At 40.2% G+C, this 25,523-nt stretch overlaps 2 protein-coding genes across 6 annotated transcripts in view; one reads left to right on the forward strand and one right to left on the reverse strand.

Moving 5' to 3' along the window:
- The first annotated feature begins 3,097 nt into the window (after positions 1-3,097).
- gch1 (GTP cyclohydrolase 1) lies at positions 3,098-18,486 on the forward strand. Of its 2 annotated transcripts, none has more exons than XM_088295952.1 (6): positions 3,098-3,514; positions 10,863-10,972; positions 13,487-13,542; positions 16,096-16,127; positions 16,193-16,287; positions 17,127-18,486. In XM_088295952.1, exons 1-6 carry the CDS (start codon positions 3,154-3,156, stop codon positions 17,202-17,204), a joined length of 732 nt encoding a protein of 243 aa, XP_088152078.1. In that variant the 5' UTR covers positions 3,098-3,153; the 3' UTR covers positions 17,205-18,486. The 2 variants fall into 2 exon arrangements, with proteins under 2 accessions (XP_088152078.1, XP_088152077.1); XM_088295951.1 differs by having other exon boundaries at positions 16,193-16,277.
- The window catches only part of samd4a (sterile alpha motif domain containing 4A), a 44,985-nt gene continuing 37,782 nt past the window's right edge, over positions 18,321-25,523 (reverse strand). For all 4 annotated transcript variants that reach the window (XM_088295950.1, XM_088295949.1, XM_088295948.1 and 1 more), the window contains one exon: positions 18,321-25,523. This exon is cut by the window's right edge and continues 557 nt beyond it. The gene's annotated coding sequence lies outside the window, so the exon portion shown is untranslated.

Here is a 25,523-nt window from a genome sequence, read left to right on the forward strand (position 1 = left end):
ATGGGTTCTAAAAGGAGCAAATGGATGGAGTGTTTTGGTAACCTCACCTCATCTGAGAAAAAAAATACATTTAATTTTAAATGAAAATGAACAAAAGCATTACAACAAAATATATCTTTGAAGAAAAAAAACAGGATTTAGAAAATAAAACATTAACAAGGTTTATTCATTTAATTTTTTGCAGGTTCGGCGGGCCGGATTAAAATATCTAACGGGCCATCCAGAAATGCTGCCGGCTTCCATGGACCCAAGAACATCTGAGGGGGCTGACGCAGAGTGAAAAAGCAGCTGCGCTCTGATGGGTCCAGATTTCAAATTGTTTTTGGAAATCATGGACGTTGTGTGCACTGGGCCAACGAGGAAAAGGACCAATTGGACATATTGCAAAATTCAAAAGCCACCATCCATGAGGGTGTGTTGTTAGTGCTCATGACATGAGTAAATTACACTTCTGTGAAGGCGCCATGATTGTTGAAGGGGACATACAAATGCTGCCATCCAAGAAACATCTTTTTAGAATTTCTTTTTCTTTTTCGAAAATGTCAAGCCCCATCCTGTTACAAAGGCATTACCTTGTAGAAGAAGCCACTGCTGTCCAAAGCAACATTTTAAAATCCAACGTTAACTTAACTCTGAGAATTTTATGCTCAATATTTTACTCTCAAATTTTATTCTGTTTACTGGGACCACATTTACAGTAGTCTTTTTAGAGTAAAATGTACACTACGATATTTACTGTGTTCAAGGGGTAGTTGCTCGTTAGTATAATAAAGGATCACATCGTTTTAGCAAAATAGACAGGTAATGTAAAAAAAACATTATTAACCGGAAAAATATTTTCCAACAAGTTATTGTACTATTCATTTACAGGTATTTACTCTAACTTTAGTTGCACAAAACAGTATTTAAAATTTTTATACAGTAAAAACTTGTAAAACATTTACCGTAATATTTTCTAATAGATTTTTTTAGGAATTAAATTGCAGTTTACAATATGTACTTTTCTTACTTTTTTTGCCTGTAATTTACAGAGCTGGGCAATTGACCCTTTTTTGCCAGGCAATCTCCCTTCGAATTGATTAATAAAAACTGTCATCCCTGACCATGCATCCTGTGATTCGATAATCACTTGTGAGAGGACAGCGATATGCGGAATCAACAAATCCACACCAGACAGTCTTACCCGGCGACCGTTGGAATATATAAAATATATTCTTGCTTTTTTTAACCCACAATAGCCGAAGGAGGGAAAAGTTTGGACTACATTGCAGAATTATTGTCACAGAGCAGGTTATTATGTAATCTATGCATAATTCGTGGTATTTCAAATTTAGTCAGATCATAAAATTTCATAGTGTTTAATTTGATAAATAGTGGATGGGAATCAGTTCCGGTTGACCCTACCTACTTCCAGAAGACAGCTGGGTTTGGCTGCAGCACGCCTGCGGATTTTGTGCGGAGAGGTGACTCAGATAATGGAATGGATGACTTTGCAGATTACTGTTAAAATATGAAAGAGCAAATGAGTGAAGCCTGTTTTTATAATGTAATGTAAATATGGAGCGAGATCCAAAGCAAATAATAATAAGATGATACATAAGGGTAAACAAAGTGCACCACAGCCAAAATAGACAACCAAATATTTGGCTATGTGCAAGAAACCACTATATATAGAGAGAGAGAGAGAGAGAGAGAGAGAGAGAGAGAGAGAGAGAGAGAGAGAGAGAGAGAGAGAGAGAGAGAGAGAGAGAGAGAGAGAGAGAGAGAGAGAGAGAGAGAGAGAGAGAGAGAGAGAGAGAGAGAGAGAGAGAGAGAGAGAGAGAGAGAGAGAGAGAGAGAGAGAGAGAGAGAGAGAGAGATTATTAGAATTACCTTGAAGGCTTTGACCGCACACCACTGGGTTCAAGTAAGGGTTGCACGATGAAAGAATGGTTAGCATGTGCGCCTCACAATTAAGAGGTGTAGGTTTCGATCCCGAGCTACGGCCTTACGGAGTTTGCATATTCGTCTGGTTCCTGCGTGGGTTTTCTCCGAATACTCCTCCTCCCACATTCCGCAAACATGCATGATAGGTTCATGGAATTCAAAAAATTGTCCCGAGTGTGAATGGTTGTTCCACTTTGTGTGCCCTGCAATATAAGATGGCCCATTTTTCAGTTTATATTATAAGGATAATGATATTAGATATCATTTTCTTTTTTGTCTATTCATTTAAGAGAAATTAGGAAATAAGTGACGGCTAAAAAAAACGCCTACTTTTTATGCAGAATATGGCTAAGCCCCCGCTCCATTTTCTCCATGGTAATACAAGAGTCACAAAAGGGACTGATTACAAACTCTCCATTGGCAATTATTGTATTTTCTTTGCCTATAACCTCCAAAAAACGGTGATCAATTGGCTGGCACCAAAATTCATGCGGACATCCCTACCGATTACCACTTCAACATATCAAAAGGATCAACCTCTGCATGGCTCATTTATATAAGGGGGGAACACTTTTAGAGAACAGAACTGACAATTCGAACAACGCTTACATCCCTACTGTGACGTAGACCGCTAAAACGGAAAAAAATATCAAGCCCAGCTCCAAAAGGGGGAATGCCAATTTGTCATAAATCTCATCACAAAGAAAACTTAAATCACTACAGTCTTTTTGGGGGAGGGGCGTTTTAGTACTGATGTCAATTTTACATGCAAATCTATTATATAAATGCCAATGTTAATGTCAATCAAGAATCCCTTTAATGGATAGATGGATGATTGAGATTACCACTGAGACAGAGTGAACATTGTCAAGGTAGCCCTGGACATCATCCGAAAGATTTACTTCAGTTTAATGTAGTACGTAGCAAAACAAGTTCACTCCAGCTGTTGTGACGCCGCAAGTGAATAAAATGGGCTAGTCCCCGCCCACCAGGAGCCTGACAGCCAATAAGAATTGATCTTGGGATAATCTGTAGGTATATATGGAGAGGTTGCCTGACATTAAAAAAACACAGGGCCGTTGTACGGAGCACTTTGACTCAACAAGTGCTCAGCAGACAGGGAGAGCAAGAGAGCGAGCGAGAGAGCGAGAGAGAGAGATAGTGAGAGAGGGAGAGAGAGACACACAGAGAGAGAGAGAGGCAGAGGCAGAAAGAGCCACAGAAGTGATGGATCACTCAAAGCAGCCTGAATTCACTTCTAACGACAAAAAAGACACTGGGGACACGACTTTGGTGGTCAACGGACACTTTGACGGAGTGGTCAAAAGGCCACCCTGTGCTTCCCAGTGTCCGTCCGCCGAGTCCGGGTCGCACCGGTCGGCGTCCTCGGTGACGGGGAGCTGGAAAGATGAGCACACCAGGAGCGTGGAAGACAACGAGGTGAGCCTCCCGTCGTTGGCTGCAGCCTACACCACCATCTTACGCGGGCTTGGAGAAGACCCACATCGACAGGGGCTCGCCAAAACTCCGTGGAGAGCCGCCACCGCCATGCAGTTCTTCACCAAGGGCTACCAGGAGAATATCATCGGTGAGTTTTAAACTCGCCATAGCCCCGCAGAGAGACATTTGGGTTTGTGTCGCTTCGATCCGGGCAACAGGTGGGGCGAACCAAAAGATCAATTCTCTTTATTGGCACTTTTTCACACGAAAATTATAATTATTATTATTATTATATTATAAATTTCAACTTTACACGCCTTTTGGACGTCACATTCAATGCAATCATATCCATCCATCCATCATTCGTGGAAAATCATCTACTTACATAAGATTTATAAACAACTAAATTGTTGAATTATTGGGACAAGATGTACTTGAACAATTGCTTCTACTCTTGGTTTTCAACTTTTTAATTGACTCTTTTTTATGTATCTAGTTCATGGGTCTCAAACTCATGGCCCGGAGGCCAAATCAGGCCTATCACATCCATTTTATGTGGCCCGCAAAAACCAAAAATGTGTATCGTCTCCATGTTTCTTGCTCCAAAAAGATTGAGATACTGTAAGCATTTTTTTCTTACCAATACTCTCTCTCTCTCTCTCTCTATATATATATATACATATATATCCATCCATCCATCCATCGTCTGTACCGCTTGTCCTCACAAGGGTCACTGGGGCCTATCCCAGCTGTCTTCGGGCAGTAGGCGGGGGACACCGTGAACTGGTTGCCAGCCAATTGCAGGGTACACAGAGACGAACAACCATCCGCACTCACACTCATACCTAGGGGCAATTTAGAGTGTTCAATCGGCCTGCCATGCATGTTTTTGGAATGTGGGAGGAAACCGGAGTACCCGGAGGAAACCCACGCAAGCACGGGGAGAACATGCAAACTCCACACAGGATGGCCGGAGCCGGGATCGAACACACGACCGCTGCTGTCTCTTACTGTGAGGCCATCGTGCCCCTCTCTCTCTCTCTCTCTCTCTCTCTCTCTCTCTCTCTCTCTCTCTCTCTCTCTCTCTCTCTCTCTCTCTCTCTCTCTCTCTCTCTCTCTCTCTATATATATATATATATATATATACATATATATATATATATATATATATATATATATATATATATATATATATATATATATATATATATATATGTTTATATATATATATATATATATTTATAGTTTTTCATAGTTAACATGTAGTTAAACGCACATTTTATTCATTGTAAAAAAAAAAAAAATCCCTCCCATGCCTGTGTTTTGACAAGGGGGCTGGAGAATTGGATGTGCTACGATGATAGTTCAGTTCACGATGGCAATACACACAAATTACTTTGCGCTTATCAATGACACCATTAGGTAACTTTTTAAAAAAACTTGCCGTTCAGAATTGAATTTGCATCATTATTACCACTCGCCATGATGCTTTTAGTTCTATAAACCGGCGAAAACTCCGCCCAGCAAGCCCATGCAGGCGTGTCCTAAATTTCACGTGCTTGATGTTTTTTTCCGGTCTCGCAAGCGTCAGCACTACGTCATAGGACTACATTGTTTATTAGGCCAAGATGAGTCTTAATCCCTCGTTAAAAAAAATTGACGGCGTTAAAATGTGGTTGGATTAATCCCATTAATAACACATTTTTTGACACCTCTTATGTATATGTATATGTATATGTATATATATATATATATATATATATATATATATATATATATATATATATATATATATATATATATAAGGGTTATCAAATGATTAAACATTTTAATCAAGTTCATGAATTATAATTAATTGCAATTCGAACTGCCTCCAAAATATATTATATTATCAATATAATACATTTTATACATACATATAGATAACATATGCATGCTTTGCGTTGAGATGTTAATTTAAACTTGAATGGCTGCGATGCAACTGGTATTCCTTCTCGCCATGAGTATAAATCACTACCTGCGTATTTATTCTTCCATCTGTATTCTTTTTTTATTTGAATTCCCCACCCAGAGGGCCAGCTGCTTTTCTTTCATGTTTACATTTACACATCCATGTGTCCAATCGGGTTGTTTTGTGATTTTTCTGAAATAAATTCCTTTTGCGATTTTATTTGACAGAGGGAGGCAGTCATTTTTCAAGTCGTTAAAAAAGATTGAAGTAAGGCAAGACCTACTGTACTACTTGTCTTCAAGTATAATTTTGTATTTGTGTAATTCCGTATATGAAAATGCATTTTTTTAAACCATAAATGTTTTAAATTTTGTACTAAAATACATTTTGTTTGTACATAAATGTAAAATTATATTTGAATAAAAAAAAACAGTCCCTTTGCAAAGCTAGTTTGATTACAAGTAATCTTGAGGCCTTTAATTGTGTTGATCTCAAAACACAGAACGCTGTGGTCCAAAATAGAGCAAATAACAGCGATGAGATTATAAATATGTAACAACTGTTTGACATCTATCTATCTATCTATCATCCCAAATTGCATGGCGCACCGGGTGCATGCAATCGAATAAACTGCAACGCCTGGATTGCCGTAGCGCAGGCCACCAAATTCACAAACATGCTCAATGCGGTGCCAAACACTGTAACGTAGACTTGCCCGCCTGATCCTCTGTAGTAACAATTTTTAAGAGATTTCAGAACCACATGGGCTCACTTTGCCACACTTTGGTACATTAAAGTGAAGTCGGGGTGCTGCTCTCCTCACCCACCTCTTTTAGAACCCATCTGGAGGTAGTTTAGCTGTACTGAGGATTGTTTTATGAGCTATAAGGCTAAATTCAAAAGCAGGAATGCGCATCAAGTAAATGATGGAAGAATGTGAGAAAAACAGCGTCATGCACATTGCGTAGGGTGACAGGCACCAATTTCTTCTTCCCTTATGATCTGCCAAGGATGAACACTGCAAATAATAACGATGGTATGCATACTGTATGTTGCTCCTCAAACCCTGCTTTTTCCTGATTGGTTGGTTCAAAAAACTCCCTCTTGAGTTATTGGAAAGCAGAGAACACACAACAGTTTGGAATGGGAAGCTGCAGGTTTATAAAGAGTGAAGGCTTCCCGTGAGAATCACTTTACTGTTTGATCAGTGTTCACATGTGCACGTGTGTGTGTGTATGCGCGTGCCCAGGTCATGGGTTCAGCTTTCATCACAGCATAGGGCAGAAATCCTCTTGTTGACCAGCGCATGACTGAAGGCTATGCAGAGACGCAACGTCTGAGCTTATTTCCATTGTTTGATCAAAATAGATATTTTCTTGGGCTGCTTGAGACCATTGTTATCAAAATTATTGGTCAGGCAGTGCCTTGTTCTCACACATGGACATGTAGGAGAAGAAGTGGCAGGCGGGCTGCAAGCGTTCAGTTTACAGATATGTGATCACACTTCAGCTAATTTTATGTCTTTCACCCGTGAAGGTTGCGTTTCAATAGACATGTACTTTTCAGGACAGGACTCAAGCAAATTAGTATCTATTTCTTCGTGCACCATTTAAAGGGAAGGAGAGGAGCTACTTTGAGCTGTTGTAAAATGCACAATATGGATAAAGTTGTATTGGATTGTTTCAGCGAAATATTCAGAACATCAGAAAAGGCCTGACAAGTGCGTGTTCAAAATGACTGTGTACGTTGTAACATACCTTGGTGTGAAATGTAAGTTTGTTAACATTTTTGTGAAATTTTTTGGTGAAAAGGAGTTTGTGCAGGCAAGTCAGTGTTGCTTCAGTAGAGAGTGTGGCTTTTTGAGTGGCTTAGTTCAAAAGTGGAGCAGCAGTTTGGCTGGGAGTCTTGGTTGGTAGAGCCGATCAGTTACTTGTGGAGGCGCAAGCTCACGTTCTTCAAACGTGACAATTGTTTTTCCAACAAAAATCTGGACTCAACCAGTTAGAGTTAATGACACCGAACAAAATAACTAAATCTATAATTGAAAAAAACCTCTTTGTGATGGAAATAAAATAAAAACAAATATTTAATATCTAGCAGACACTACATTTTACATTTCTATAACTAACAAAACATAATTATGGTGAAAATGTGTTTATTGTTGTCATTTCAATTTAATAATAATTTGAATAATTTTTAATCTCGCCATTTTATTTCATGGACCTTCAGGGTTAAATTTCAATTGATTTATTTTGGTATTAGTGTTTGGCTGGTTCTCCTTCATTATCGTATCTAATTGAAAAATGTTTTGCACAGTTTGGGAACTTTTTGCACTGTTGGCGGTTGTACTAAAAAGCATAAGAAGTTGATGGATGCGGATGAGAGAGTGTTGTTGAGATAAACGCTAGTTTCCTGCATCCTCTCGAGAATGAAGACCACAGACAAATTAGTGCGAGAGTTGTTTGAAAAGACCACCGCCTCAACGTTGTACATGTGCTCCTTTTAATTTTGTAGACAAAAATCATGTTGCAACATTTGCATTGATCTTTGTGCTAATGTGCTTGCATTGTGACAATCCACCAGTGGAGACAAATTCAGTGTCACAATAATGTCAGGTATTGTTTTTATGTGTGTGGCAGACACAACACTTTAGTATTTGTCAACCTCTGAAATTATTAGACGAATCGTTGCAATATTTGGGATTTTAAGGACTGTCAGCGTTTTTGTCAGTAAGCTGTATAGCGAGCATCTATGGTGAGGAAGACATGCTCAAAAATTCGAAATATTGGGGAAAATTACTCTAATATGTGTGTTTGAAGTTGACTTAAGTAGAGAAGTTCACATCTACTTTGAAGATTGATTGCAGTTTTGTGACATAGCGATGTGACGCTCGTTTTATTAACTGAGCGTCCCATGTGGTTACCAAGTAGTGGGAAGTAGGAGGCTTGAATGGTGCACATGTCTACGCTAAATAAGACGTTTGTGTCCACCCTCTTTTAGCAAAACGCGACCAAATTTCTTACTGTGTAGGTACGGATATGCCTCAGAGTTTTTCAGGTTCCTCACGTCTGAAGCGACAGAGTTCAGAAAGTAGTTAAACAAATGACTGTACTTATGCCGCTACATTTCCAGGATTCAGTGGCGGTCCGTCAAGGCCTTCTCTGCTGGCCTTACATAATCAAGAAAAAAATGATCATATTCTTCACATTGATGTCATATTATATCCTAGCATTGTATTTTCAAGGGAGAGTTTTTATGCAATCAGAATTCCGCTAGCTGGTGTTGCCAGGCAGGTTTCGTAATACCAGTAGCAACGCATTATTCTTTCGGAGGCCTTCAGATGCAATTGTGCTCTTCTGTCAAAGTCAATGGACTTTCAGATTTGATAGACAGTTGCGATAGCCAATCGGATCACGAGTTGGTTACAGTGAGCCTTCTCGCTGGCCTTACGCTGAAGGCGATGAACGCGTTTTGTGATTGGATACTCACTCGTGAGGCGGAATCAACACGCCAGAAAGACGTAACTGGCGACCGTTCGAAAATCTAAAATATATTCTTGCTTTTTCAAACCACCATGGCCGAAAGAGGGAAAAGTGTGGATTTAATTGAAGACACACCTGCGAGGCCATTTTCAAGACGGACCTTTCAAGAAGAAGCTTGGTTGTGCAACACTCAGTAGTGTGTAAGTGTTCGTCTGTATATTATTTCTCCAGCCATGGTGTCATAAATGACAGTATTTTGAGGGGGATTTATTGAAGTAGGACAAAGTAGGACTTCACTGAAGGCCCAGGTGTGACGTGCACGGCCCGCCACTGCCAGGATGTGGGACTGAAATGTTTTCCACATTCTTAAAGTTGTACTGTCATAGAAAGTGGAGTAGCACAAACTGTTTCCCTGTAAACAAACTGACAGTTGCACTACACCAGGAGTTGTGCACCTAATTCAAGCAAAGGCTCATGGGGTTTAGGAATAAAGTGGATATGCGGTATGGATTTGATTGATTCGAATAATGGTCAGATGGGTGCGAAATTGAGCAGAAGGTCAAACTGTGTCATTGCAGTGCCATCAATAGTGTGCTTGGGGTGCAAATCAGGCATCTTAAATCCTTCACACACAATGATTTTCGAATTTGAAACTGAACTCCGTATGACGAAGGATGTACAGAAGTGTTTGAACATCTTGTTCTCGGCGGGATACTGATAAATATATTAAGCGATGACGTGTGAAACTGTCATTACCTGATGTGCGCCCTCCACTTGTCAACCTTTCATCTAAGCTGACAGTTCTCACCAGCTACTCGCCATTTGGGTAAGCTTGACTTAACCATCCTATCCTCCAGGGTGTTTGCGTGTGTGTGCGTGTGTGTGTGTGTGTATATCGTACTTGCAAGGGATTTATCCATGCAACTATTGTCCAATACGCAATATCCTAGAGATGCACACAATGAAAAGGTTTTTGCCTCCAAACCTTGTTTGTGATCTTTATATTTTGAATTGATTTGTAAGTTTGTCTGGCATTTGGTAAGATGCACGCACCTCAAGAATCCTACATTATCCATCATGCAGGCTTTATTTTAGCTGTGCTAAACTTGGTACTAACTAGGTGTTATTAGCAGCCGCTTGTTCTGGTGCTTGACAAGAATACACTGGAAACACAATTACCGGTGTATTACAGTTTCAAGCCAGTGGCAACCTTCACCGTCAGGATTGCTTTTCCTTTGCAGTTTCCGTCCCTAAACTAATACTCAATTAACAAAAACACGATCATGATTAGCGATTGGAGCTTCTGTGCTAACATTATAACATTTCGAGAAAGCAGACCAGCCACAAAGTTCGGTTTATTGTTATTTTGGAGAGTGGGCGGCACCACAAATGTCATTAGTTAACAACATTTCGTCAAGATGCTGACTTGATTCTACACAACATAATAAAAGAAAGCACATTTTTTTGGGGGGGGGGGGGGGCAAGCCAATTGAAGTGTCAGCAACAACAGGCTCTCCCATCCAAAAAGGTTTGTGATGAAAGCCTTGCCTGGGAACATTAAGAAACATAATTAGACAGTTAACAGACATTGTTAAAATGGGGTCCATGAGAAACTCTGTTTCCCCATTTTCTTTTTACCTGGCCTTACAGTTCTGAAATAAACAGCAGGAGAAACAGCAGCAACAAGTCGGTGACCCTCTCCCCTGTTGTTCCTTTGCTGCCACTAACTGATTGCCAGTCAGGAAATTAAAACCTGACATGGTATGTCTGAGAGACGTCTGTCGTCACAAAACGATAAAAGCGCTTTATTGAACACCGGTGACCAACAAAAAATAGAAAAGAAAAAAAAAAGTAATAAAGCTACAGCAGTGTATGCAAAAACAAAATAATCTAAAGAAATTTAATTGCATCTTTGAGTAAAAAAATATTTGTTGTCCAGTGTTTTATTGAAATATTAAGAAGATGGTTGAAAAGATGGCTGGTTGTCTACAACACCACTAATTTCTTTAAAATGTCAATTTGAAAAGACAATAATGTAATGTGTGCTGTGTTTTTGTGTTTAGATGTGCTGAATGATGCTATCTTCGATGAGGATCACGATGAGATGGTTATTGTCAAAGACATTGATGTGTTCTCCATGTGCGAACATCACCTGGTGCCCATCATTGGCAGGGTGAGCGATGGAATTACATACGCACACAGATGCAAGCTTATGTGCAAAAACACACACACGCACACACCCCTACACGCACACACACGCAGACTGGTACTTGATGTCAGAGAAATTGAAAAAAATAAACGCTTGTAACAGATATTTACTTGAATAATATGAATTAATGAGAACTAACGTAGAATAAATATGTCAATGCTATTTTGCTCTTCACAAAGCCAGTCAGCCATTATCTTGTTTAAAACAGACAACATGATGACGCATCTGATTAGCTCAAATCAATTTATCTTCCTTTTTGGTCTCGCTTCCACCCCCTGGCCAACCACTTTGACGCCATTACTCTGCAACTCAAACCTGATTGGTAATTCTTCCCTTTTTATGTTTATTTATTCACCTCTATCCCCCGCCCCCATCTTTCCCGCAGGTGCATGTTGATTAAGACAATGAGGGTGGCATCTGATTTAATTTTGCCCAAATGGTGTTAACATCCTCTGGTGACATCAGTGAAACACACACTCTAAGACAAAGCGTCTTCTGCCTGTGTGTGTGTGTGTGTGCCATCAGGTGGTTGTGTCTAGAAAGCTTGTTGCTAATCCATCCATTCTCAACTGTGTCTGCATTCAGTGACTCATGACAGGAAATGGCACGCCTCCTCCTGCTTCTCCTTTTTTATCATACCAGTGGCTGTAAAGCGTCATCGGAGGAAAGTCTATTCCATTTGTCATTTGGTTACATACTCGACCCCCAGTTATTGCTTTATTTCCCTAGAATCACAGTGCTGACTCTAGGACTGGCAAGATCCGGGATGTAAAGTCTAAAAGTCATGGCACATTTCACCAAAATTACTTACAGTAATACGATGCAAACTTGCCTTTCATGGCAGCACGATGGGGATACTCGACAAAAAAAAGGAAGCACATTGTGACTGATGTAAGGAATGCTGGTACAAGTTACAAAGTTTAATCAAAGTGGAATGTACTATCAACTTAAATATATTGTATTATTTATCAGCATGGACCTTAACATTGTATTATAAGGACAGCTGCTTGCTGGTGAGATGCGATATGCCGTGATTTACATTTGACCCGATTAGTCAACTAATTGCGACTAGTGTTGGTAGTTAGTCGATTAGCAAAATAATTAAAAAGGCCAATGGACCGTCGCAACTTACTTTATACTCATGTATTGACATTGCACTCACAACTCAACTCACAGCCTTCCTTGTGTGAGACAGCATTGCTAACATTTCACAGGGCTGTTTTAATATTGGTCTTTAAAAAAATAATAATACAAAATAACACTTATCGTGGGAAGTGAGGCAGGCGGCAAGCATTCAGTTCCTACTCAAGACTGGATGCAAGCGTGAATGGATTTTTGTTACGTTTTGCAGTTTTTCTGCTGCCCTCTAGTGGACAATATAAATTTGCATTTAGTTAGCTTCGTCAACTTTGTTTGTTTCAAACAAAAATGCTTTGATTCTTAGCTTTCTTTGAATTTCATAAATTTTCTTGCGGTCTCTCGGTCTCAAACACTCACACACTCACAAGTGTAACAACGATCCGCATAAAAGGTAGTGTAGCCTTCCCAGATGTTTGATGCCACACTATCAGTCTTCTGCAGCTGGCTAGAAAGGGAAGGCTAGAAACGGAGTAAAGACAAGGAAAAGAGCTCTTTGCACGCTCGAGCAGCTGCCCTTTCTCTCATCTGGTCCACAAATTGCGTTTGACATTTGGATGGAGCATGTGTGTGCGTGTGTGTGTTTCAGAATTAGAGCCTGCAGCACTTGAAGGCAGCGATTCCCCATCTCGTCTTTCCTTGACTGTTCAGCTTCTCTGTCTTTGTCATCCTTCTAGTCTGTATGGACATTTTCCCCAAACTACGTTAAGAAAGCATATTATTACGTTATCATGCAAGCAGATAGATTGACCACAGGATGACGTCAGAAACACTCGAGGACAGTCACTTGTTGACTAAAAGAGCACACAGGGAGCAAAGATCGGAGTCAAGGCTTAATCATTGGTTGCCTGTGCTTCAATTTTGCGAACGTGTCATCGTAACAAGTTGCACGGAAAAGTCTCAAAGACCCGTATCAGGAATTTGACAGGATACTCGGCCATTTTCTGAGAATTCCAGGTCATGTTCTCCTGGATGTACTCTTACAAGAAAATTTGCCCAAATGAGCCCTGCTTGCAAGCAGATATCCAAGACCAATTGCCAATGCTTAACTGCTAAAAAAAATCATTAAAATTAAATTATGTACATGCTCTAATTTGGCCAGCGTATAATGTCAAACTTTAATGTTAATTTCAAGCATTAGCCATCCCTTATTCCGTTTACATGTATTTATTAAGCTTACTGAGATGTATTGGAAGTTCAACAAAACTTCATATTGATGCAATCAATACAAACTTGGTACAAGTTGTCCAAATCTGATATGGCTAATTCTGTGTTGTTGACGTGCCACGTTGCCTCCAGGGACATTGTTTCATTTGAAATGGATTTGTTGCTTTTGTGCAGGTTCACATCGGTTACCTCCCCAACAAGCGGGTCCTGGGTCTCAGCAAGCTGGCCAGGTGAGAACATTTGTGTGCGTGTTCCTTTGTGTGTGGGCCAAGACTATCAGTAAGTGGTTTTAGTATTCTAAGCCTTAAGGTATTGGGGTCAGTGGGATCAGGTCTGCACTTGTACACACTTGGTATGCAGTCTAATAATCCTCTTAAATACACACCCATCGAACATGATCAATTAAACACAGCTCAGGAAACACATGGACGTACACACACGTAAATACAGATTCACACGCAGTGGGTGCAGATTCGAACCTAAAAATATGAATTCTGTGTTGATTATTGATTCTGGTTGACCAGCCAAAAAAGGTGTTGACCAGGGGTGTCAAACTCATTTTAGCCCAGTGGCCGCATGGAGGAAAACTATTTACAGAGTGGGCCGGACCAGTAAAATCATGATCAGTAACATAAAACAATTACCATCAATACTACACAGATTATCGATATTTGCATGCTGTCCTGCGGTTTCCAGTGGTTGAATGTGTCATATTTGTGTCCCCCACGCCAATAAAACCAGGATTTATGGTTGTGTTTTAAATAGTCACAACCAGGCTAATTCCTTGTTCAATTGGCTCTACTCTTCTGAGTAATGCTTGTGAATAACAAGAATAACATTTTGAATGAAAGGCTTACAGATTAACACATTGGATTTAGCTATAAATATTAAAATATGCGCGGTTATGGTAAATGTCTATTAAATTAAGGTCGCTGTGTGTACAGTTGGGCTGTAATTATTTTGATACTTCACCAAATCTTCTCGCGGGCCGTATGTTCGACAGTCCTAGTGTAGACCCTTCCACAATTTGTAATAAATTCAGAAACTGGAAAAAAATCTCTTGCAGCCACATATACCGTATTTATATGCACATTTACTTTCTTTTCAACACACTGCAGCCAGTTTGTTCTTGTGGCATTTTTCTGAAGGTGCCAAGCTATTCAATGTCCAAAGTGGTGCGCTTACTGAGAAAGTCAGCAGGTCAAAGGGCAACAGCAGGATGCTTCTGCAGATCTGTTCATTTGAACCCTTTCAACTCACAACTGCATCATCTGTACAATGGCTTACCTTCAATTCGTGGTTGGTTGATTTCCAACTTGTTCTCATTTCAAAACTCGTACAAAATAATATGAATTAATTCATCTCCGTCTCATACTGTCTTCATAAAATTTTCATTCATTGTGTTTAGGAAGATCAGAACATTCTCATTTTCAGCCTTAAAAGAAGCGAAGCACTGGAGAATCAATAAAATATTGTTGCCCAACATAACGGCGAGAGAACATGAAGTTGTTTGCAGAGCAATACTGTCACCTTGTGGTGTTAGAAAACAACTGCTTCAATTTGTCGAGCCTCATGATATTTTCTTGTCTTGCCCATTTCATACTGAGCAGCCAAACGTTTCTGAGAGTTGCTCCATTTCCAGTTCTATGGTGAGAATCACACTTGATTCCTCATCTAAAATTGAGCTTGTTGGGCTCATCGAAGCCTCCAAATTGGGTGTGAATAGCTGTTTGTCTACTTGTGACTTTTGAAAGGCTCGAGACCAATCCAGGATGTATCCCACCTTTTACCTGAAGTCAGCTGGGATAGACTTCAGCTCACCTGCAACCCTATTCAACATAAGCGAAAATAGATGGATTATTTATGCACAGTTAAGGCATTGTGATGAATTTCTCAAAAACTATTCATAGCAGAGTTGAGTGTTTCCTTATTTATTTTTTAATTCATTTTTATTAATACTGAATTTGTGGAACAAGAGTTGAGCAACATAAACCACCCATTTTTTAAAATGCATTTTAAGGGGCTTCCATGTTGCCTTTTTCTGCCACTTGCTGTCGCCTGAAAATGATGTCACGGTGCTTCAGGGCTCAGCCCGTGAACATAACATGACCAGAGCCCGAAAACAGCTGAGCCCTCAGGCGACATTATATAATTTTCAGACGACAGTAAGTGGCAGCGAGGTCCAGATAGATAAAAAAAATAAAAAAGCAGATTATTCTGTGTAATGCAAATTACACCTATAGCCGTAAACTAATTTCCACCCGGAGTCCTTCGGCAAATTGGTGTAACATTGCAACTATAAACGAAGTCAAAAAGAGGAAAAAAATAAATTGAAGACGCACGCACAATACAAGTCCACAGCTCAAACATTGGTCGACAACCACCAGAGCAAGTGTGCAAATGGGAGAAATGTGTACTGTTAAGTGCTGCTGCCAGTGGGTTATGGGTAAATTGGAGTACTGGCGCCCACTGTTCCCAAACCTTCGGAAATGGTCCGTTTACGTACTTAAACTACAACTGGGATGATTCATCAAAACGGAAGCGCCGGCATCTCTTTACAAGCACAAATGTCGCCATCTGCTGGCTATTAAAGAAAATGACAGCTTCACGTTTGCCGCTCTGCCTTCATACACGCGCACGTTGGTTATTATTAACTTCTTTCGTGTCACGGGCTATACGTATATCGAACATCAGTTTTCGGTAAAATATTGAATGTATCAATTTATGATAAAGAAAAAAAAGAGTACATTAGCCTTCACTTCCCAAACTTTGTCTTTCCTCAGGATTGTGGAGATCTACAGCCGCAGACTACAAGGTACATCTGAAACCTTTCGTTTGCAGCCATTGTGTCCAGAGTTCATCCATGTTGTTTGTTCACAGTTCAGGAGAGGTTGACCAAGCAAATCGCCATGGCCATCACTGAAGCCCTGCACCCCACCGGGGTCGGCGTTATCATCGAAGCTACGTACGCACACGTAAAGCGCTCAATGAATAACCTATTTGGACAGTCCAACATTTATTAACTAGACAAGCAATGACTTAAGTAACATTTGAACATCCTCCACCATCATCTATCCATTTTCTATACCTTTGGCAAATAGTGAACAGTATTTTTATTTTTTTTTAAAGTGCAGGGTTCAATTCCGGGTTCGGCCTTCCTGTGTGGTGTTTGCATGTTCCCCCGCGCCTGCATGGGTTTTGTCCGGGTACTCCGGTTTCCTCCCACATCCCAAAAACATGGATGGCAGGTTGATTGAACACTTGAAATTGCCCATAGGTGTGAATGTGAGCGCGGATGGTTGTTCATCTTTGTGTGCCCTACGATTGGCTGGCAACCAATTCGGGGTGTACCCCGCCTATGCCCAAAAACAGCTGGGATAGGCTCCAGCAGGTCTGCGACCCTCGTGTGGATAAAATGAATTGGTTGGATCGCTTTAATGTTTGCCTGTTGCTCGCTCGGGCCATTTTGTTCTCCTGCTCACAATGCATTGTGGTCTACAGTATTCTGTTGCGTGATCTACTTTTCCAAATGCATTGCAAATAATATTAAGTGCACTCATTTTTTTTTTGTCCACAAAATGGGTGTGAGGGGATAGTGTGTACATTTGGACGCATTTAATATAGCAATACTCAAAGTCATACAGTATATTCTTTATCCTCTGCAAAGAGCTGAGACAAGTTGATAGCTCAAGGTAACACCGCACCATCACACTTGCACATATTTGCTCTATTTTGTGTTAGGTAATGTTATGTATGATAATCAATATTTGCAACCGTCACCATAACATTAAACGTCACCTCTTTGTGTCCACAGTCACATGTGCATGGTGATGCGAGGTGTCCAAAAGATGAACAGCAAGACCATCACCAGCACCATGTTGGGCGTCTTTAGAGAAGACCCCAAAACTCGTGACGAGTTTCTGACGTTGGTCAGGTGCTGAAGTTCCTCCTCCATCTGTTACCAGGGCGTGCACCTGCGTGCGCGTGTGCGTGTTTTGTTATCATGTTATCCACCAGAAGAAGGAACCACTTACTTTACAGCATCAGACATAGTGTCTGCGTCAAAACTCCAGTTCAGAGGCTGAGTAATCCACAAGAAAATGGTTAATATTTTTTTAACATATTTAATTTATTAGTGAAATTCTTATATACAGGACGATAAAGTTAGTAGGAAATACAATAGGAATATGAATACAGATGGATTTATACATGTCCATCCATTATGCATAGTGCTTTAGCGTCCTCAGAGGTGCAGAGGGCGAGGCGGGGTGCACCCTAGTCTGGTTGCCAGGCATTTGCACGTTCTACGGGTAGTCCAGCCCGCATTGTTGATACAAGTCTATTTGTGCCCCATGATTGGCCGGCGACCATTCCAGGATGAACCGCGCTTCAAACTCACATGCGAGTCGCAACCCTAATGAGGTCAAGCAGTGTAGAAAAGGGAAGGACAGATGGACCGCATAGGACAGCACGTCTCTACCCATTCCAAAAACTTTTATGCTCAATGAATTGGCGACTTCTGACTCCTGCTCACAGATGTGAACGTGAATGGTCAGTCAATTGGGAAAGACTCGAGCTCAACAGCATAGAAAATTGATTGATGATACACAGAAACATTACTTTGAAATGTATGAATTATAATCATTATTTTTATTGTCTTATGGACGGTCCGGTCCTTATGTGCCAACTCGTCTCAATCGTGTCGCTGATTGGGACATGCTTATCATCAAAAGTGTACATGTGTGTATGTGTGTGTGTGTTCTTGTGCCAGCACATGTCAATGTTTTGTCTGCTGAGTTGGTGGTAAAAGTTGAATTGTGTCTTGCATTTGGCTCACAAATGAATTCTTGTGTGGCTATTGTGTTTATTGTGTCTGGAGTTGCGAGCGTGGCTCATTTATGTGTGGCCTTGTTGAGAGGGAAGATGGCTCCTTCACCATTCTTGTCACTTTATGTACATGTTTATTTGCACTTCTTTATCAAAAATAATTACATTTTTTTTGTGACAACAGTAAGAAGAGGCTCTGGTCTTGCCCTTCAAGCTCGGGTGATATGAAATTGTCTTTTAAGCCAATGGGGTCACTAAGAAATGCACAGCAGTAGACAAATATTTGTTCATTCAGTGTAATAAAATAAATTCTATCTGACTGTCTTGAAATAAACATTACTTGATCATTTTGGATGCAGAAAAGTTTGGAAGAGCTTTGAAATCATCTTTTGCATGATTGTATAAAATTTACTGAGCTTCAGTTAATTATTTTTTTCGTGTTAAAGTGATCTATTGAACGGAGGCCAAGAAGGGTACAGTTCTTTTCACACTTTGGTCCAGAAGTATTTGGAAAGTGACAGTTACCTTTTTGTGTGTCTACACCAGTGATTGGTAACTATTGTGCAGTGAAAAATTAATAAAAAAGAAAATATTTCTTTGTTATAAATAATGTCTCTCTCTATTCGTCTAGCATTCCGGCCAGCCAGCAACGTATAATGACAGGCAGAACAATTAAATTGTCTTCCAGTCGATGGCAGAAGGTACAAAATAACCCCCCTGTGGAACAGAATTGAATTGATGAATGCAGAAGGAATATCTTCGAATCCAAAGCATACCACATCAGTGGTCAAACATGGAGGAGGGAGTCGTACGGCAGGGGCATTTCCAACTGTTGATGGAATCAGCTCACTAGTTTGACTAACTTCTGAGGTTTATGGCATTATTGTCTGTTCATATTCACCTGTGCTATTTTGATCATTGATTGTATAAGGAGCACGGTTTGAGAACTGCACCTTACGTCAAGTGCCTTGAGAGCCATTCTCTTGTCAACTGGTGCTCGGCTAGAGAAATAAAATTGACTTGACCATGAAAGAAACGCCAGACCTTTTTAAGAAAAAAAGTAAATTTCTCAAAATTGTCTGCAATTCCTGAACAGTAAATACCATATTTATGGGAAACCTTTGAAAAATAAAGCTAAACATCCACACTTTGATCCGATTTTATTTTTGGTATGAAATGCTAAATCCTAAACAATTTGTCATTGTCCAAATACTTCTGGCACTACATTAAGGTAAAGATTCCTTCAGTCCCTTGACAAGTTTATAGTCGGATTATTCCAGCGAACCGTAACGATATGTCTTTCTCATGTTTGTAATTTCCTCAGCAAAATATCCTTTTTGGCAATGTCGTCTACTGATAGGCCATGACAAACATGTTCGGCACTAACAGAACCACACAGACAAACTAGAAATCTTAATAACTTTTTTTTTTTTTTTTATGGATAGCGGGGCATGCCAAGTCACAGCATTCTGGTATGTCTCAACAAATTACAGCAAGACAATGAAAAGCAATTGAATGCATTCATACACAAACTTGCCCATTCTCTCTCTTTCTCTTGCTCACACACGCACACACACACACAAGTACAGGTATATATATAAACTGTATAGACCAGAATAATTCTGAACTTCAAGGAAGTACCTATAGAGAACAGGAAGTGGAAAGGCGGGCATAACCACGGACATATACATGAATGGACTAACAATACCGCTTACCGGCCGCCAAAAGTGAAACCAACAGCGGCCATCTTATGTTGACAGATATTAAGTGCACTGAATTTGAATACATTTATTTCACGTTTCCACATTATTTTCCGTATTGCTGGGCAATGTAAACCTAACATCTGTAAATCACAATTCACAATACTGAGATGATATATTCTGATAGTAGCTGCAAACAGTGAAGGTGGTTCTTTGAGAGGCTCTCGTTACATGTCATTCATCGATCCTCGCATAAAACACGCACTGATAACAGTGTCTTCAGCAAAACGATAACAGAAGTAACAGTGGAAACGCAAGATTGATAATCCAGTCATATATACGTCCGTGTGCGTAACATGGCGACACCAAGTGAAGACGGCTGATTGGCTGAGTTCACACGGCGAGGTTCCAGTTAGAGTTCATCTCATAATACAAGAGGATGTTTGCGGAATGACTCCTGCATTTGACCAATCAAAAGTCTAGGAAGTGTTTCTTGTGTTGATATAATGCAATAAAAGTTACTAGTTCTCCTCATGAGCAATATTTTAAAAACTAAAAAGCTGACTTTGAGCCACATATATCCAGTCGCACCAATTAAAAAGATGGCTGGAGAAGTGAATTCTACAGGGTGGCATTAAGCATGAGAAATAGACTACGAAATAAATGAATCTGCAGTGTGAACAAGCCCCAGCACAGCTGTCACTGGTTTGCTCTTAGATGTTTTTAACGTTCATACAAAAAAACACCCAAAACAAAACAACAAAAAACAAAACATTTACATTAGGGGTAAATGTCTGGAGTACAAAAAAAGGCACTGCCATTTGTTATTCTAAATATGACTCTCAGCCTTCTGCATGCAGGTTTAAAAGATAAATTACTGATTTGTCTTTTTCTGCATTTTCCTCTTTTTTTGGCCTTTTTCGCATGTCTTTTCTTTTTTGATAATAAACAACAATACTCTTTCGTCAAATATATACGCAAGCCTGCAGTCAATACAGGACATCGGCTCTTTGATCAAAATTAAACTATAAACGCGATAAAGGAGCACAGTCAAGCGGTAGAAATTTGTTACACATTTAGATGCAGCTCAATTTGCAAAAAGAAAAAAAAAAAACAACTAAATAAACACAAAAAATAAAATGCATCTAAAATGCAGAAACTAAAACAAATCCCAAAATACAAAACAGCATATTGTAAATGTCTTGAGTTGAAAGTACACAAATACTTTTGGAATAACACTAACTGCTACGACTGCAGCCCACGCAGAACTTTTAAGTCGCTATTTGGTATGAAGATGTGAATGCTCCACCGCCCAATCTCAGCCACGTTCAAAATGCAGACCTTCACACAAAGCGACGTAAAAAGAAAAGATAAGGGAGAAACAAACAAAATAAAAAAACGAACGCCAGTGAAAAGGCATAATGTTGTCCCTTTATTTCCTCAATACGTTTTTTTCCCCGCCAGGTGTGAGATATTGAAACAATAAAATGACTCCATCCATCCATTATCCAAACCACTTATCCTGTAGCCTATCCCAGCCAGCTTCAGGCAGAATATAACGTTTAAAAATGATTTTTTTTCTCCATTTTGAACCCGTTACATAACATATTAGATTGTGGTGCAGTTCTAGGGACTTTCATCTCTCCACTTTTATAAAGGTAAGACATTAACTCAAATTTCTTAGTCACTAATTCACATTCTATATCACATTCACATAAAACAATTTGGTGACAGTCAGTTTTAGGATTGTTGGACAGTGAAAAAAAATGTATTTCTGTTCCTTGATGACCATGAAATGTTCCATAACTGCTACTTTAACTGTGTACTGCCAAAGCTCTAACAGTGGAATCTCCAAATCAAATGTTCAGGAAAGGGTGTCAAACTGATTTTCATGGCAGGCCAAATCAGAGTTACGGTCGCCTTCAAGGGGAAACCACATAAACAGAAACACAAAAAATTATCGCTGGGGGTGCAACCTCAAGAAGTAAAACAAACGCAATGCTTGCAAAAAGTATTCACAGCACTTCAATTTTCGCACATTTTGCATTTTGTTATGTTCGAGCCTCATTCCACGCAACAGCACATAATGTAAAACTTAAGAGATTACGTGTACATAAGTATTCACAGCCTTTGACATGAAACCAGGTGAAAAGTGCCTTTGTCAGAGACGTGACCAAAAACCAAATGGTCAGCCCGAATACTAAGAAGAAATGGCTAGATGGAACCTCCTCCTTAGTAAAAGGCTCACAAAAGTAAAGGCACCCAAAGACCATGAGAGACAACATTCTTTGGTCGGATGAGACCAAAACTGAACTATGTAAAATGGACGACAGACATCCTGGGCCTCATTCGCGCGTATATGCGGAGAAATGGTGTTCCTCTGAGCACAAGTTGAGCGGATACACAAAAAGATCGTCGGTTTTATGACTCATGCGTATCAGCCAATTTTCTTTTCATACACCGTGCGTATGATAGTGAATCGGAATTCATTCGAGATGACAGACTCAAGTATACGAGTTGTAATCTGCATATTTACCAGTTCAGGTTTACTTGTATGATGCATCTCAACAAATATGCCGCGGTTTATAGGTGAGAGATCTTTATGTTTAGCGCATTTTCAAAAGGGTAGTATCGTCGGGAAGCGTTTTACACACTCGGTCTGACTGATATGGACGATTGTTGTCGAAGCACACGGCAGAAAAAGATTCAGATAACCAGTTAATCAGTCACTTATTAGTAAAAAAATATCGAATGAATAACATAACTTATTTTTGGGTCCCTAAACATTAACAACCACATATATGGCAGAACATTTGTCTGTTTCAAATACACCGTCGTTTAGTATTTGTTTACAACAGAGAGGAATTTTCACGCACAAAAACATGCAAAAAAGCTTGAAATGATGAATTTAGTTTTAGATTCAGGCCACAAACGTATGCCTTTCTACCTTTGGTAAAAAAGCGCTTCACACTTTTACCTCATCTACCATCAGGATCAACTGAGGGTTCAGTATCTCGCGCAAGGACACGACAACATGGTCACAATGGCCAGGGACCGAAGCCACAACCACTAGGTTGGGAAACGATCACGCCACCCGCCGATAATACGCGAGGTTAATGGCAAAGAATGATAAATGCAGGTCGAAGGACTACATTTATTGGCAGACTGTAAATCAAATCATGTCGAAACATTGCTGAATGACAGATTGGTGCGTTCGTGAAAGTTTCAGGCTCCGCTCAGCACCTGACCAATAGCATCCCAACGTGGTGGCAGCATCACATTCGGAAACTAGTCAGGATTGCCCAGCTCGGGTGAAAATGTGCTCTGGAGTGTTTTTGATTTCTGACTCGGATGACAGTTCATCTTTTAGTCGGCCAATTCCCAGGGAACACACCAAGACATAAAGCAGCGGCCTCAGGACAATGTTGGGAATACCTTTGAAGGCCCGAGCCAGTGCCCACAAGGCTGTGAAGACTTATGTCATCATAATATATCCTATATGTGTGTTTTTGTTGTTGTTGCCATTACAGGGTGCTGTGATTAGAATTTTGAGGAGAAATCTGAGAAAAGTGAAGCAATGTGAATACTTAGTGTATATAATGTATGTAGTGAGATTATGTTCCTGACCTCTCCTCAGGCTCGCGTGTGACTGAACATGTACTGTACATTGACGTGCGAGTAGTGGGCGTCTGCGCTCTCAGCTGCACTCGAACACCAAAGCTTCACGTGGAAAAAAAAAAATCTTTATATTAGACTGAAGGATGCAAACATGATTATAGAGCAACATAAAAACATCAATTAAAAAATGTTAATATCTGAGATGTCTGTATGGTTACCAGCCATAACTTGTTAATACATGTTGTACATTAAATAATAATAAACCTAACTGAGTAAAAGTATGACCTCTGCAACAATAATGAAGAGAAAAAAAAAGAATAAATAAGAGTATCTAAGTACTGAATCATATGGTAAAGGACACGGGATCAAGATGCTGCCTGCTCATATATGAAGTGACATTGCTTACAAAAGCACATCAAGCATGTCACATTCGAGCCTGGGTGGAAGCTTGCAGGTGAACAAACGAAGGGCCCTTAATGCCGAGGAGTCATTAACACTGAAACGTAATCTGCATCATCATCACACACACCGGCTATAGCGCACATGCATGTGTGGAGGACCGACTTGACATCCATGTGGCCTCACAACAGGCCTATCAAAGGCACAATAAGACCCCTTTGAAGTAAAATTCACCACAATGACACACGCTGCACTTTAGACATATGAGGGGCTATATTGCTTCATAATACATGAAGGAACGCCACCGCAAGTACACAACAGTTTGAAACTTTGTTGTCCAACGGCATGAACTCAAGGTGAAGTAAAAAAAAAAAAAAAAACATGAAGGGGCCCATGCATGCAAAAACCGGTTTGGTCCTTAAACTGTGTGGTCTGATTCGGCACACAGTTGACGGACGCAACGCCAAAAGGGATGTGGTGGAGGATCGAACGGCCCCAATGACAGCAGAGCAGCAAGCTTGCTTTGTTCAGACTCCAAATCGCCGCCGTGGCGCTTGAGTCGTGTCGATTTGGATGTTAGTGTATCACATTATCATATCAAGTGCAGGGAACAAAGGCAGTACTGTGCTATTATACATCGGCAACTAGCTAATAGAAACAGAATAACACCAACAAATAAACGTCTGTCATTAAATCACTTTGAGCGCATGTTAGTGTTTCCTAACCACATACGTTGGCTTAATATTGTCTGCATGCCAGACACAATAACCTGCTTTTCAAAACTAAATAAGAAAATAAAATCCTTGTCAGCCTAGATTCAGAGGACGCTATAGTTCACGATAAAATTCCCCGCTAAAAGTTGCCCGTCGACGATCTTTGGCCTCTTTGAGTGGCCACGCGCCTCCACACGTGTGCCGCCTCTTCTGGCAGGTTGGGGGCACCATCTCCAGTCAGACAGTCTCTGGGCAGCGACCCTTCATGGACTGATGAGTGCGAATTAAGTCTTTGTCCATTTCCTCACTTCTCACTTTCCTCCAAGGAAGATTAGATAGTTGCAATATGCAGATTGAATCACCCTTGTTTAACAAAGGTTTAAAAAAAAAAAAAAAAAAAGATATAAAGCCTAGAAAATCCCACTGGTAATACGGTCTCTGTATTGAGCTCCCACTTATAGGATGAAAGCCTGCATCGTTTAAGGCTTCCCCCCCAACAAACGCTCCAAATTCAGAGTTTAGACAGTACAAACTACAGATAAACAATACGCAACTGACCGGTCACTTCCTCTTCCGCTCGCAGGACAAACTGACGACATGATCGGACATGACATCCTCTCCCTCTGTCTTTTTAAGGCCATCAAAGGTCCCGCCTCTGATGTCTTGCTCCTTCAAACAGCCACATCCTTTTCTCAGTATCCCTCTTCACTTTCCCAGCTCCATTTAGTCCCTTCAACATTCGCCACCTTTTCCCCGACATCTCCGTCTCCGTCCGTCTCCTCCTTTCACCTTTTTTCTTTCTCTTGATTGGCACATTTTCATAAATGATAAGCATGTTGTTTGTAAACTAGCGTGATGGCTACTCATGGGCTATAAAGCTGGCAGACAGCCAAGGCTTCATCCAGGATATTTCAACACTCATACCCGATTCCTTTTTTGTTTCTGTATCCTTTG

Source organism: Idiotropiscis lumnitzeri, chromosome 5 (genome assembly GCF_059441095.1).
Source record: "Idiotropiscis lumnitzeri isolate Australia: NSW breed Sydney's pygmy pipehorse chromosome 5, RoL_Ilum_1.0, whole genome shotgun sequence".
Classification (NCBI taxonomy): Eukaryota; Metazoa; Chordata; class Actinopteri; order Syngnathiformes; family Syngnathidae; genus Idiotropiscis; species Idiotropiscis lumnitzeri.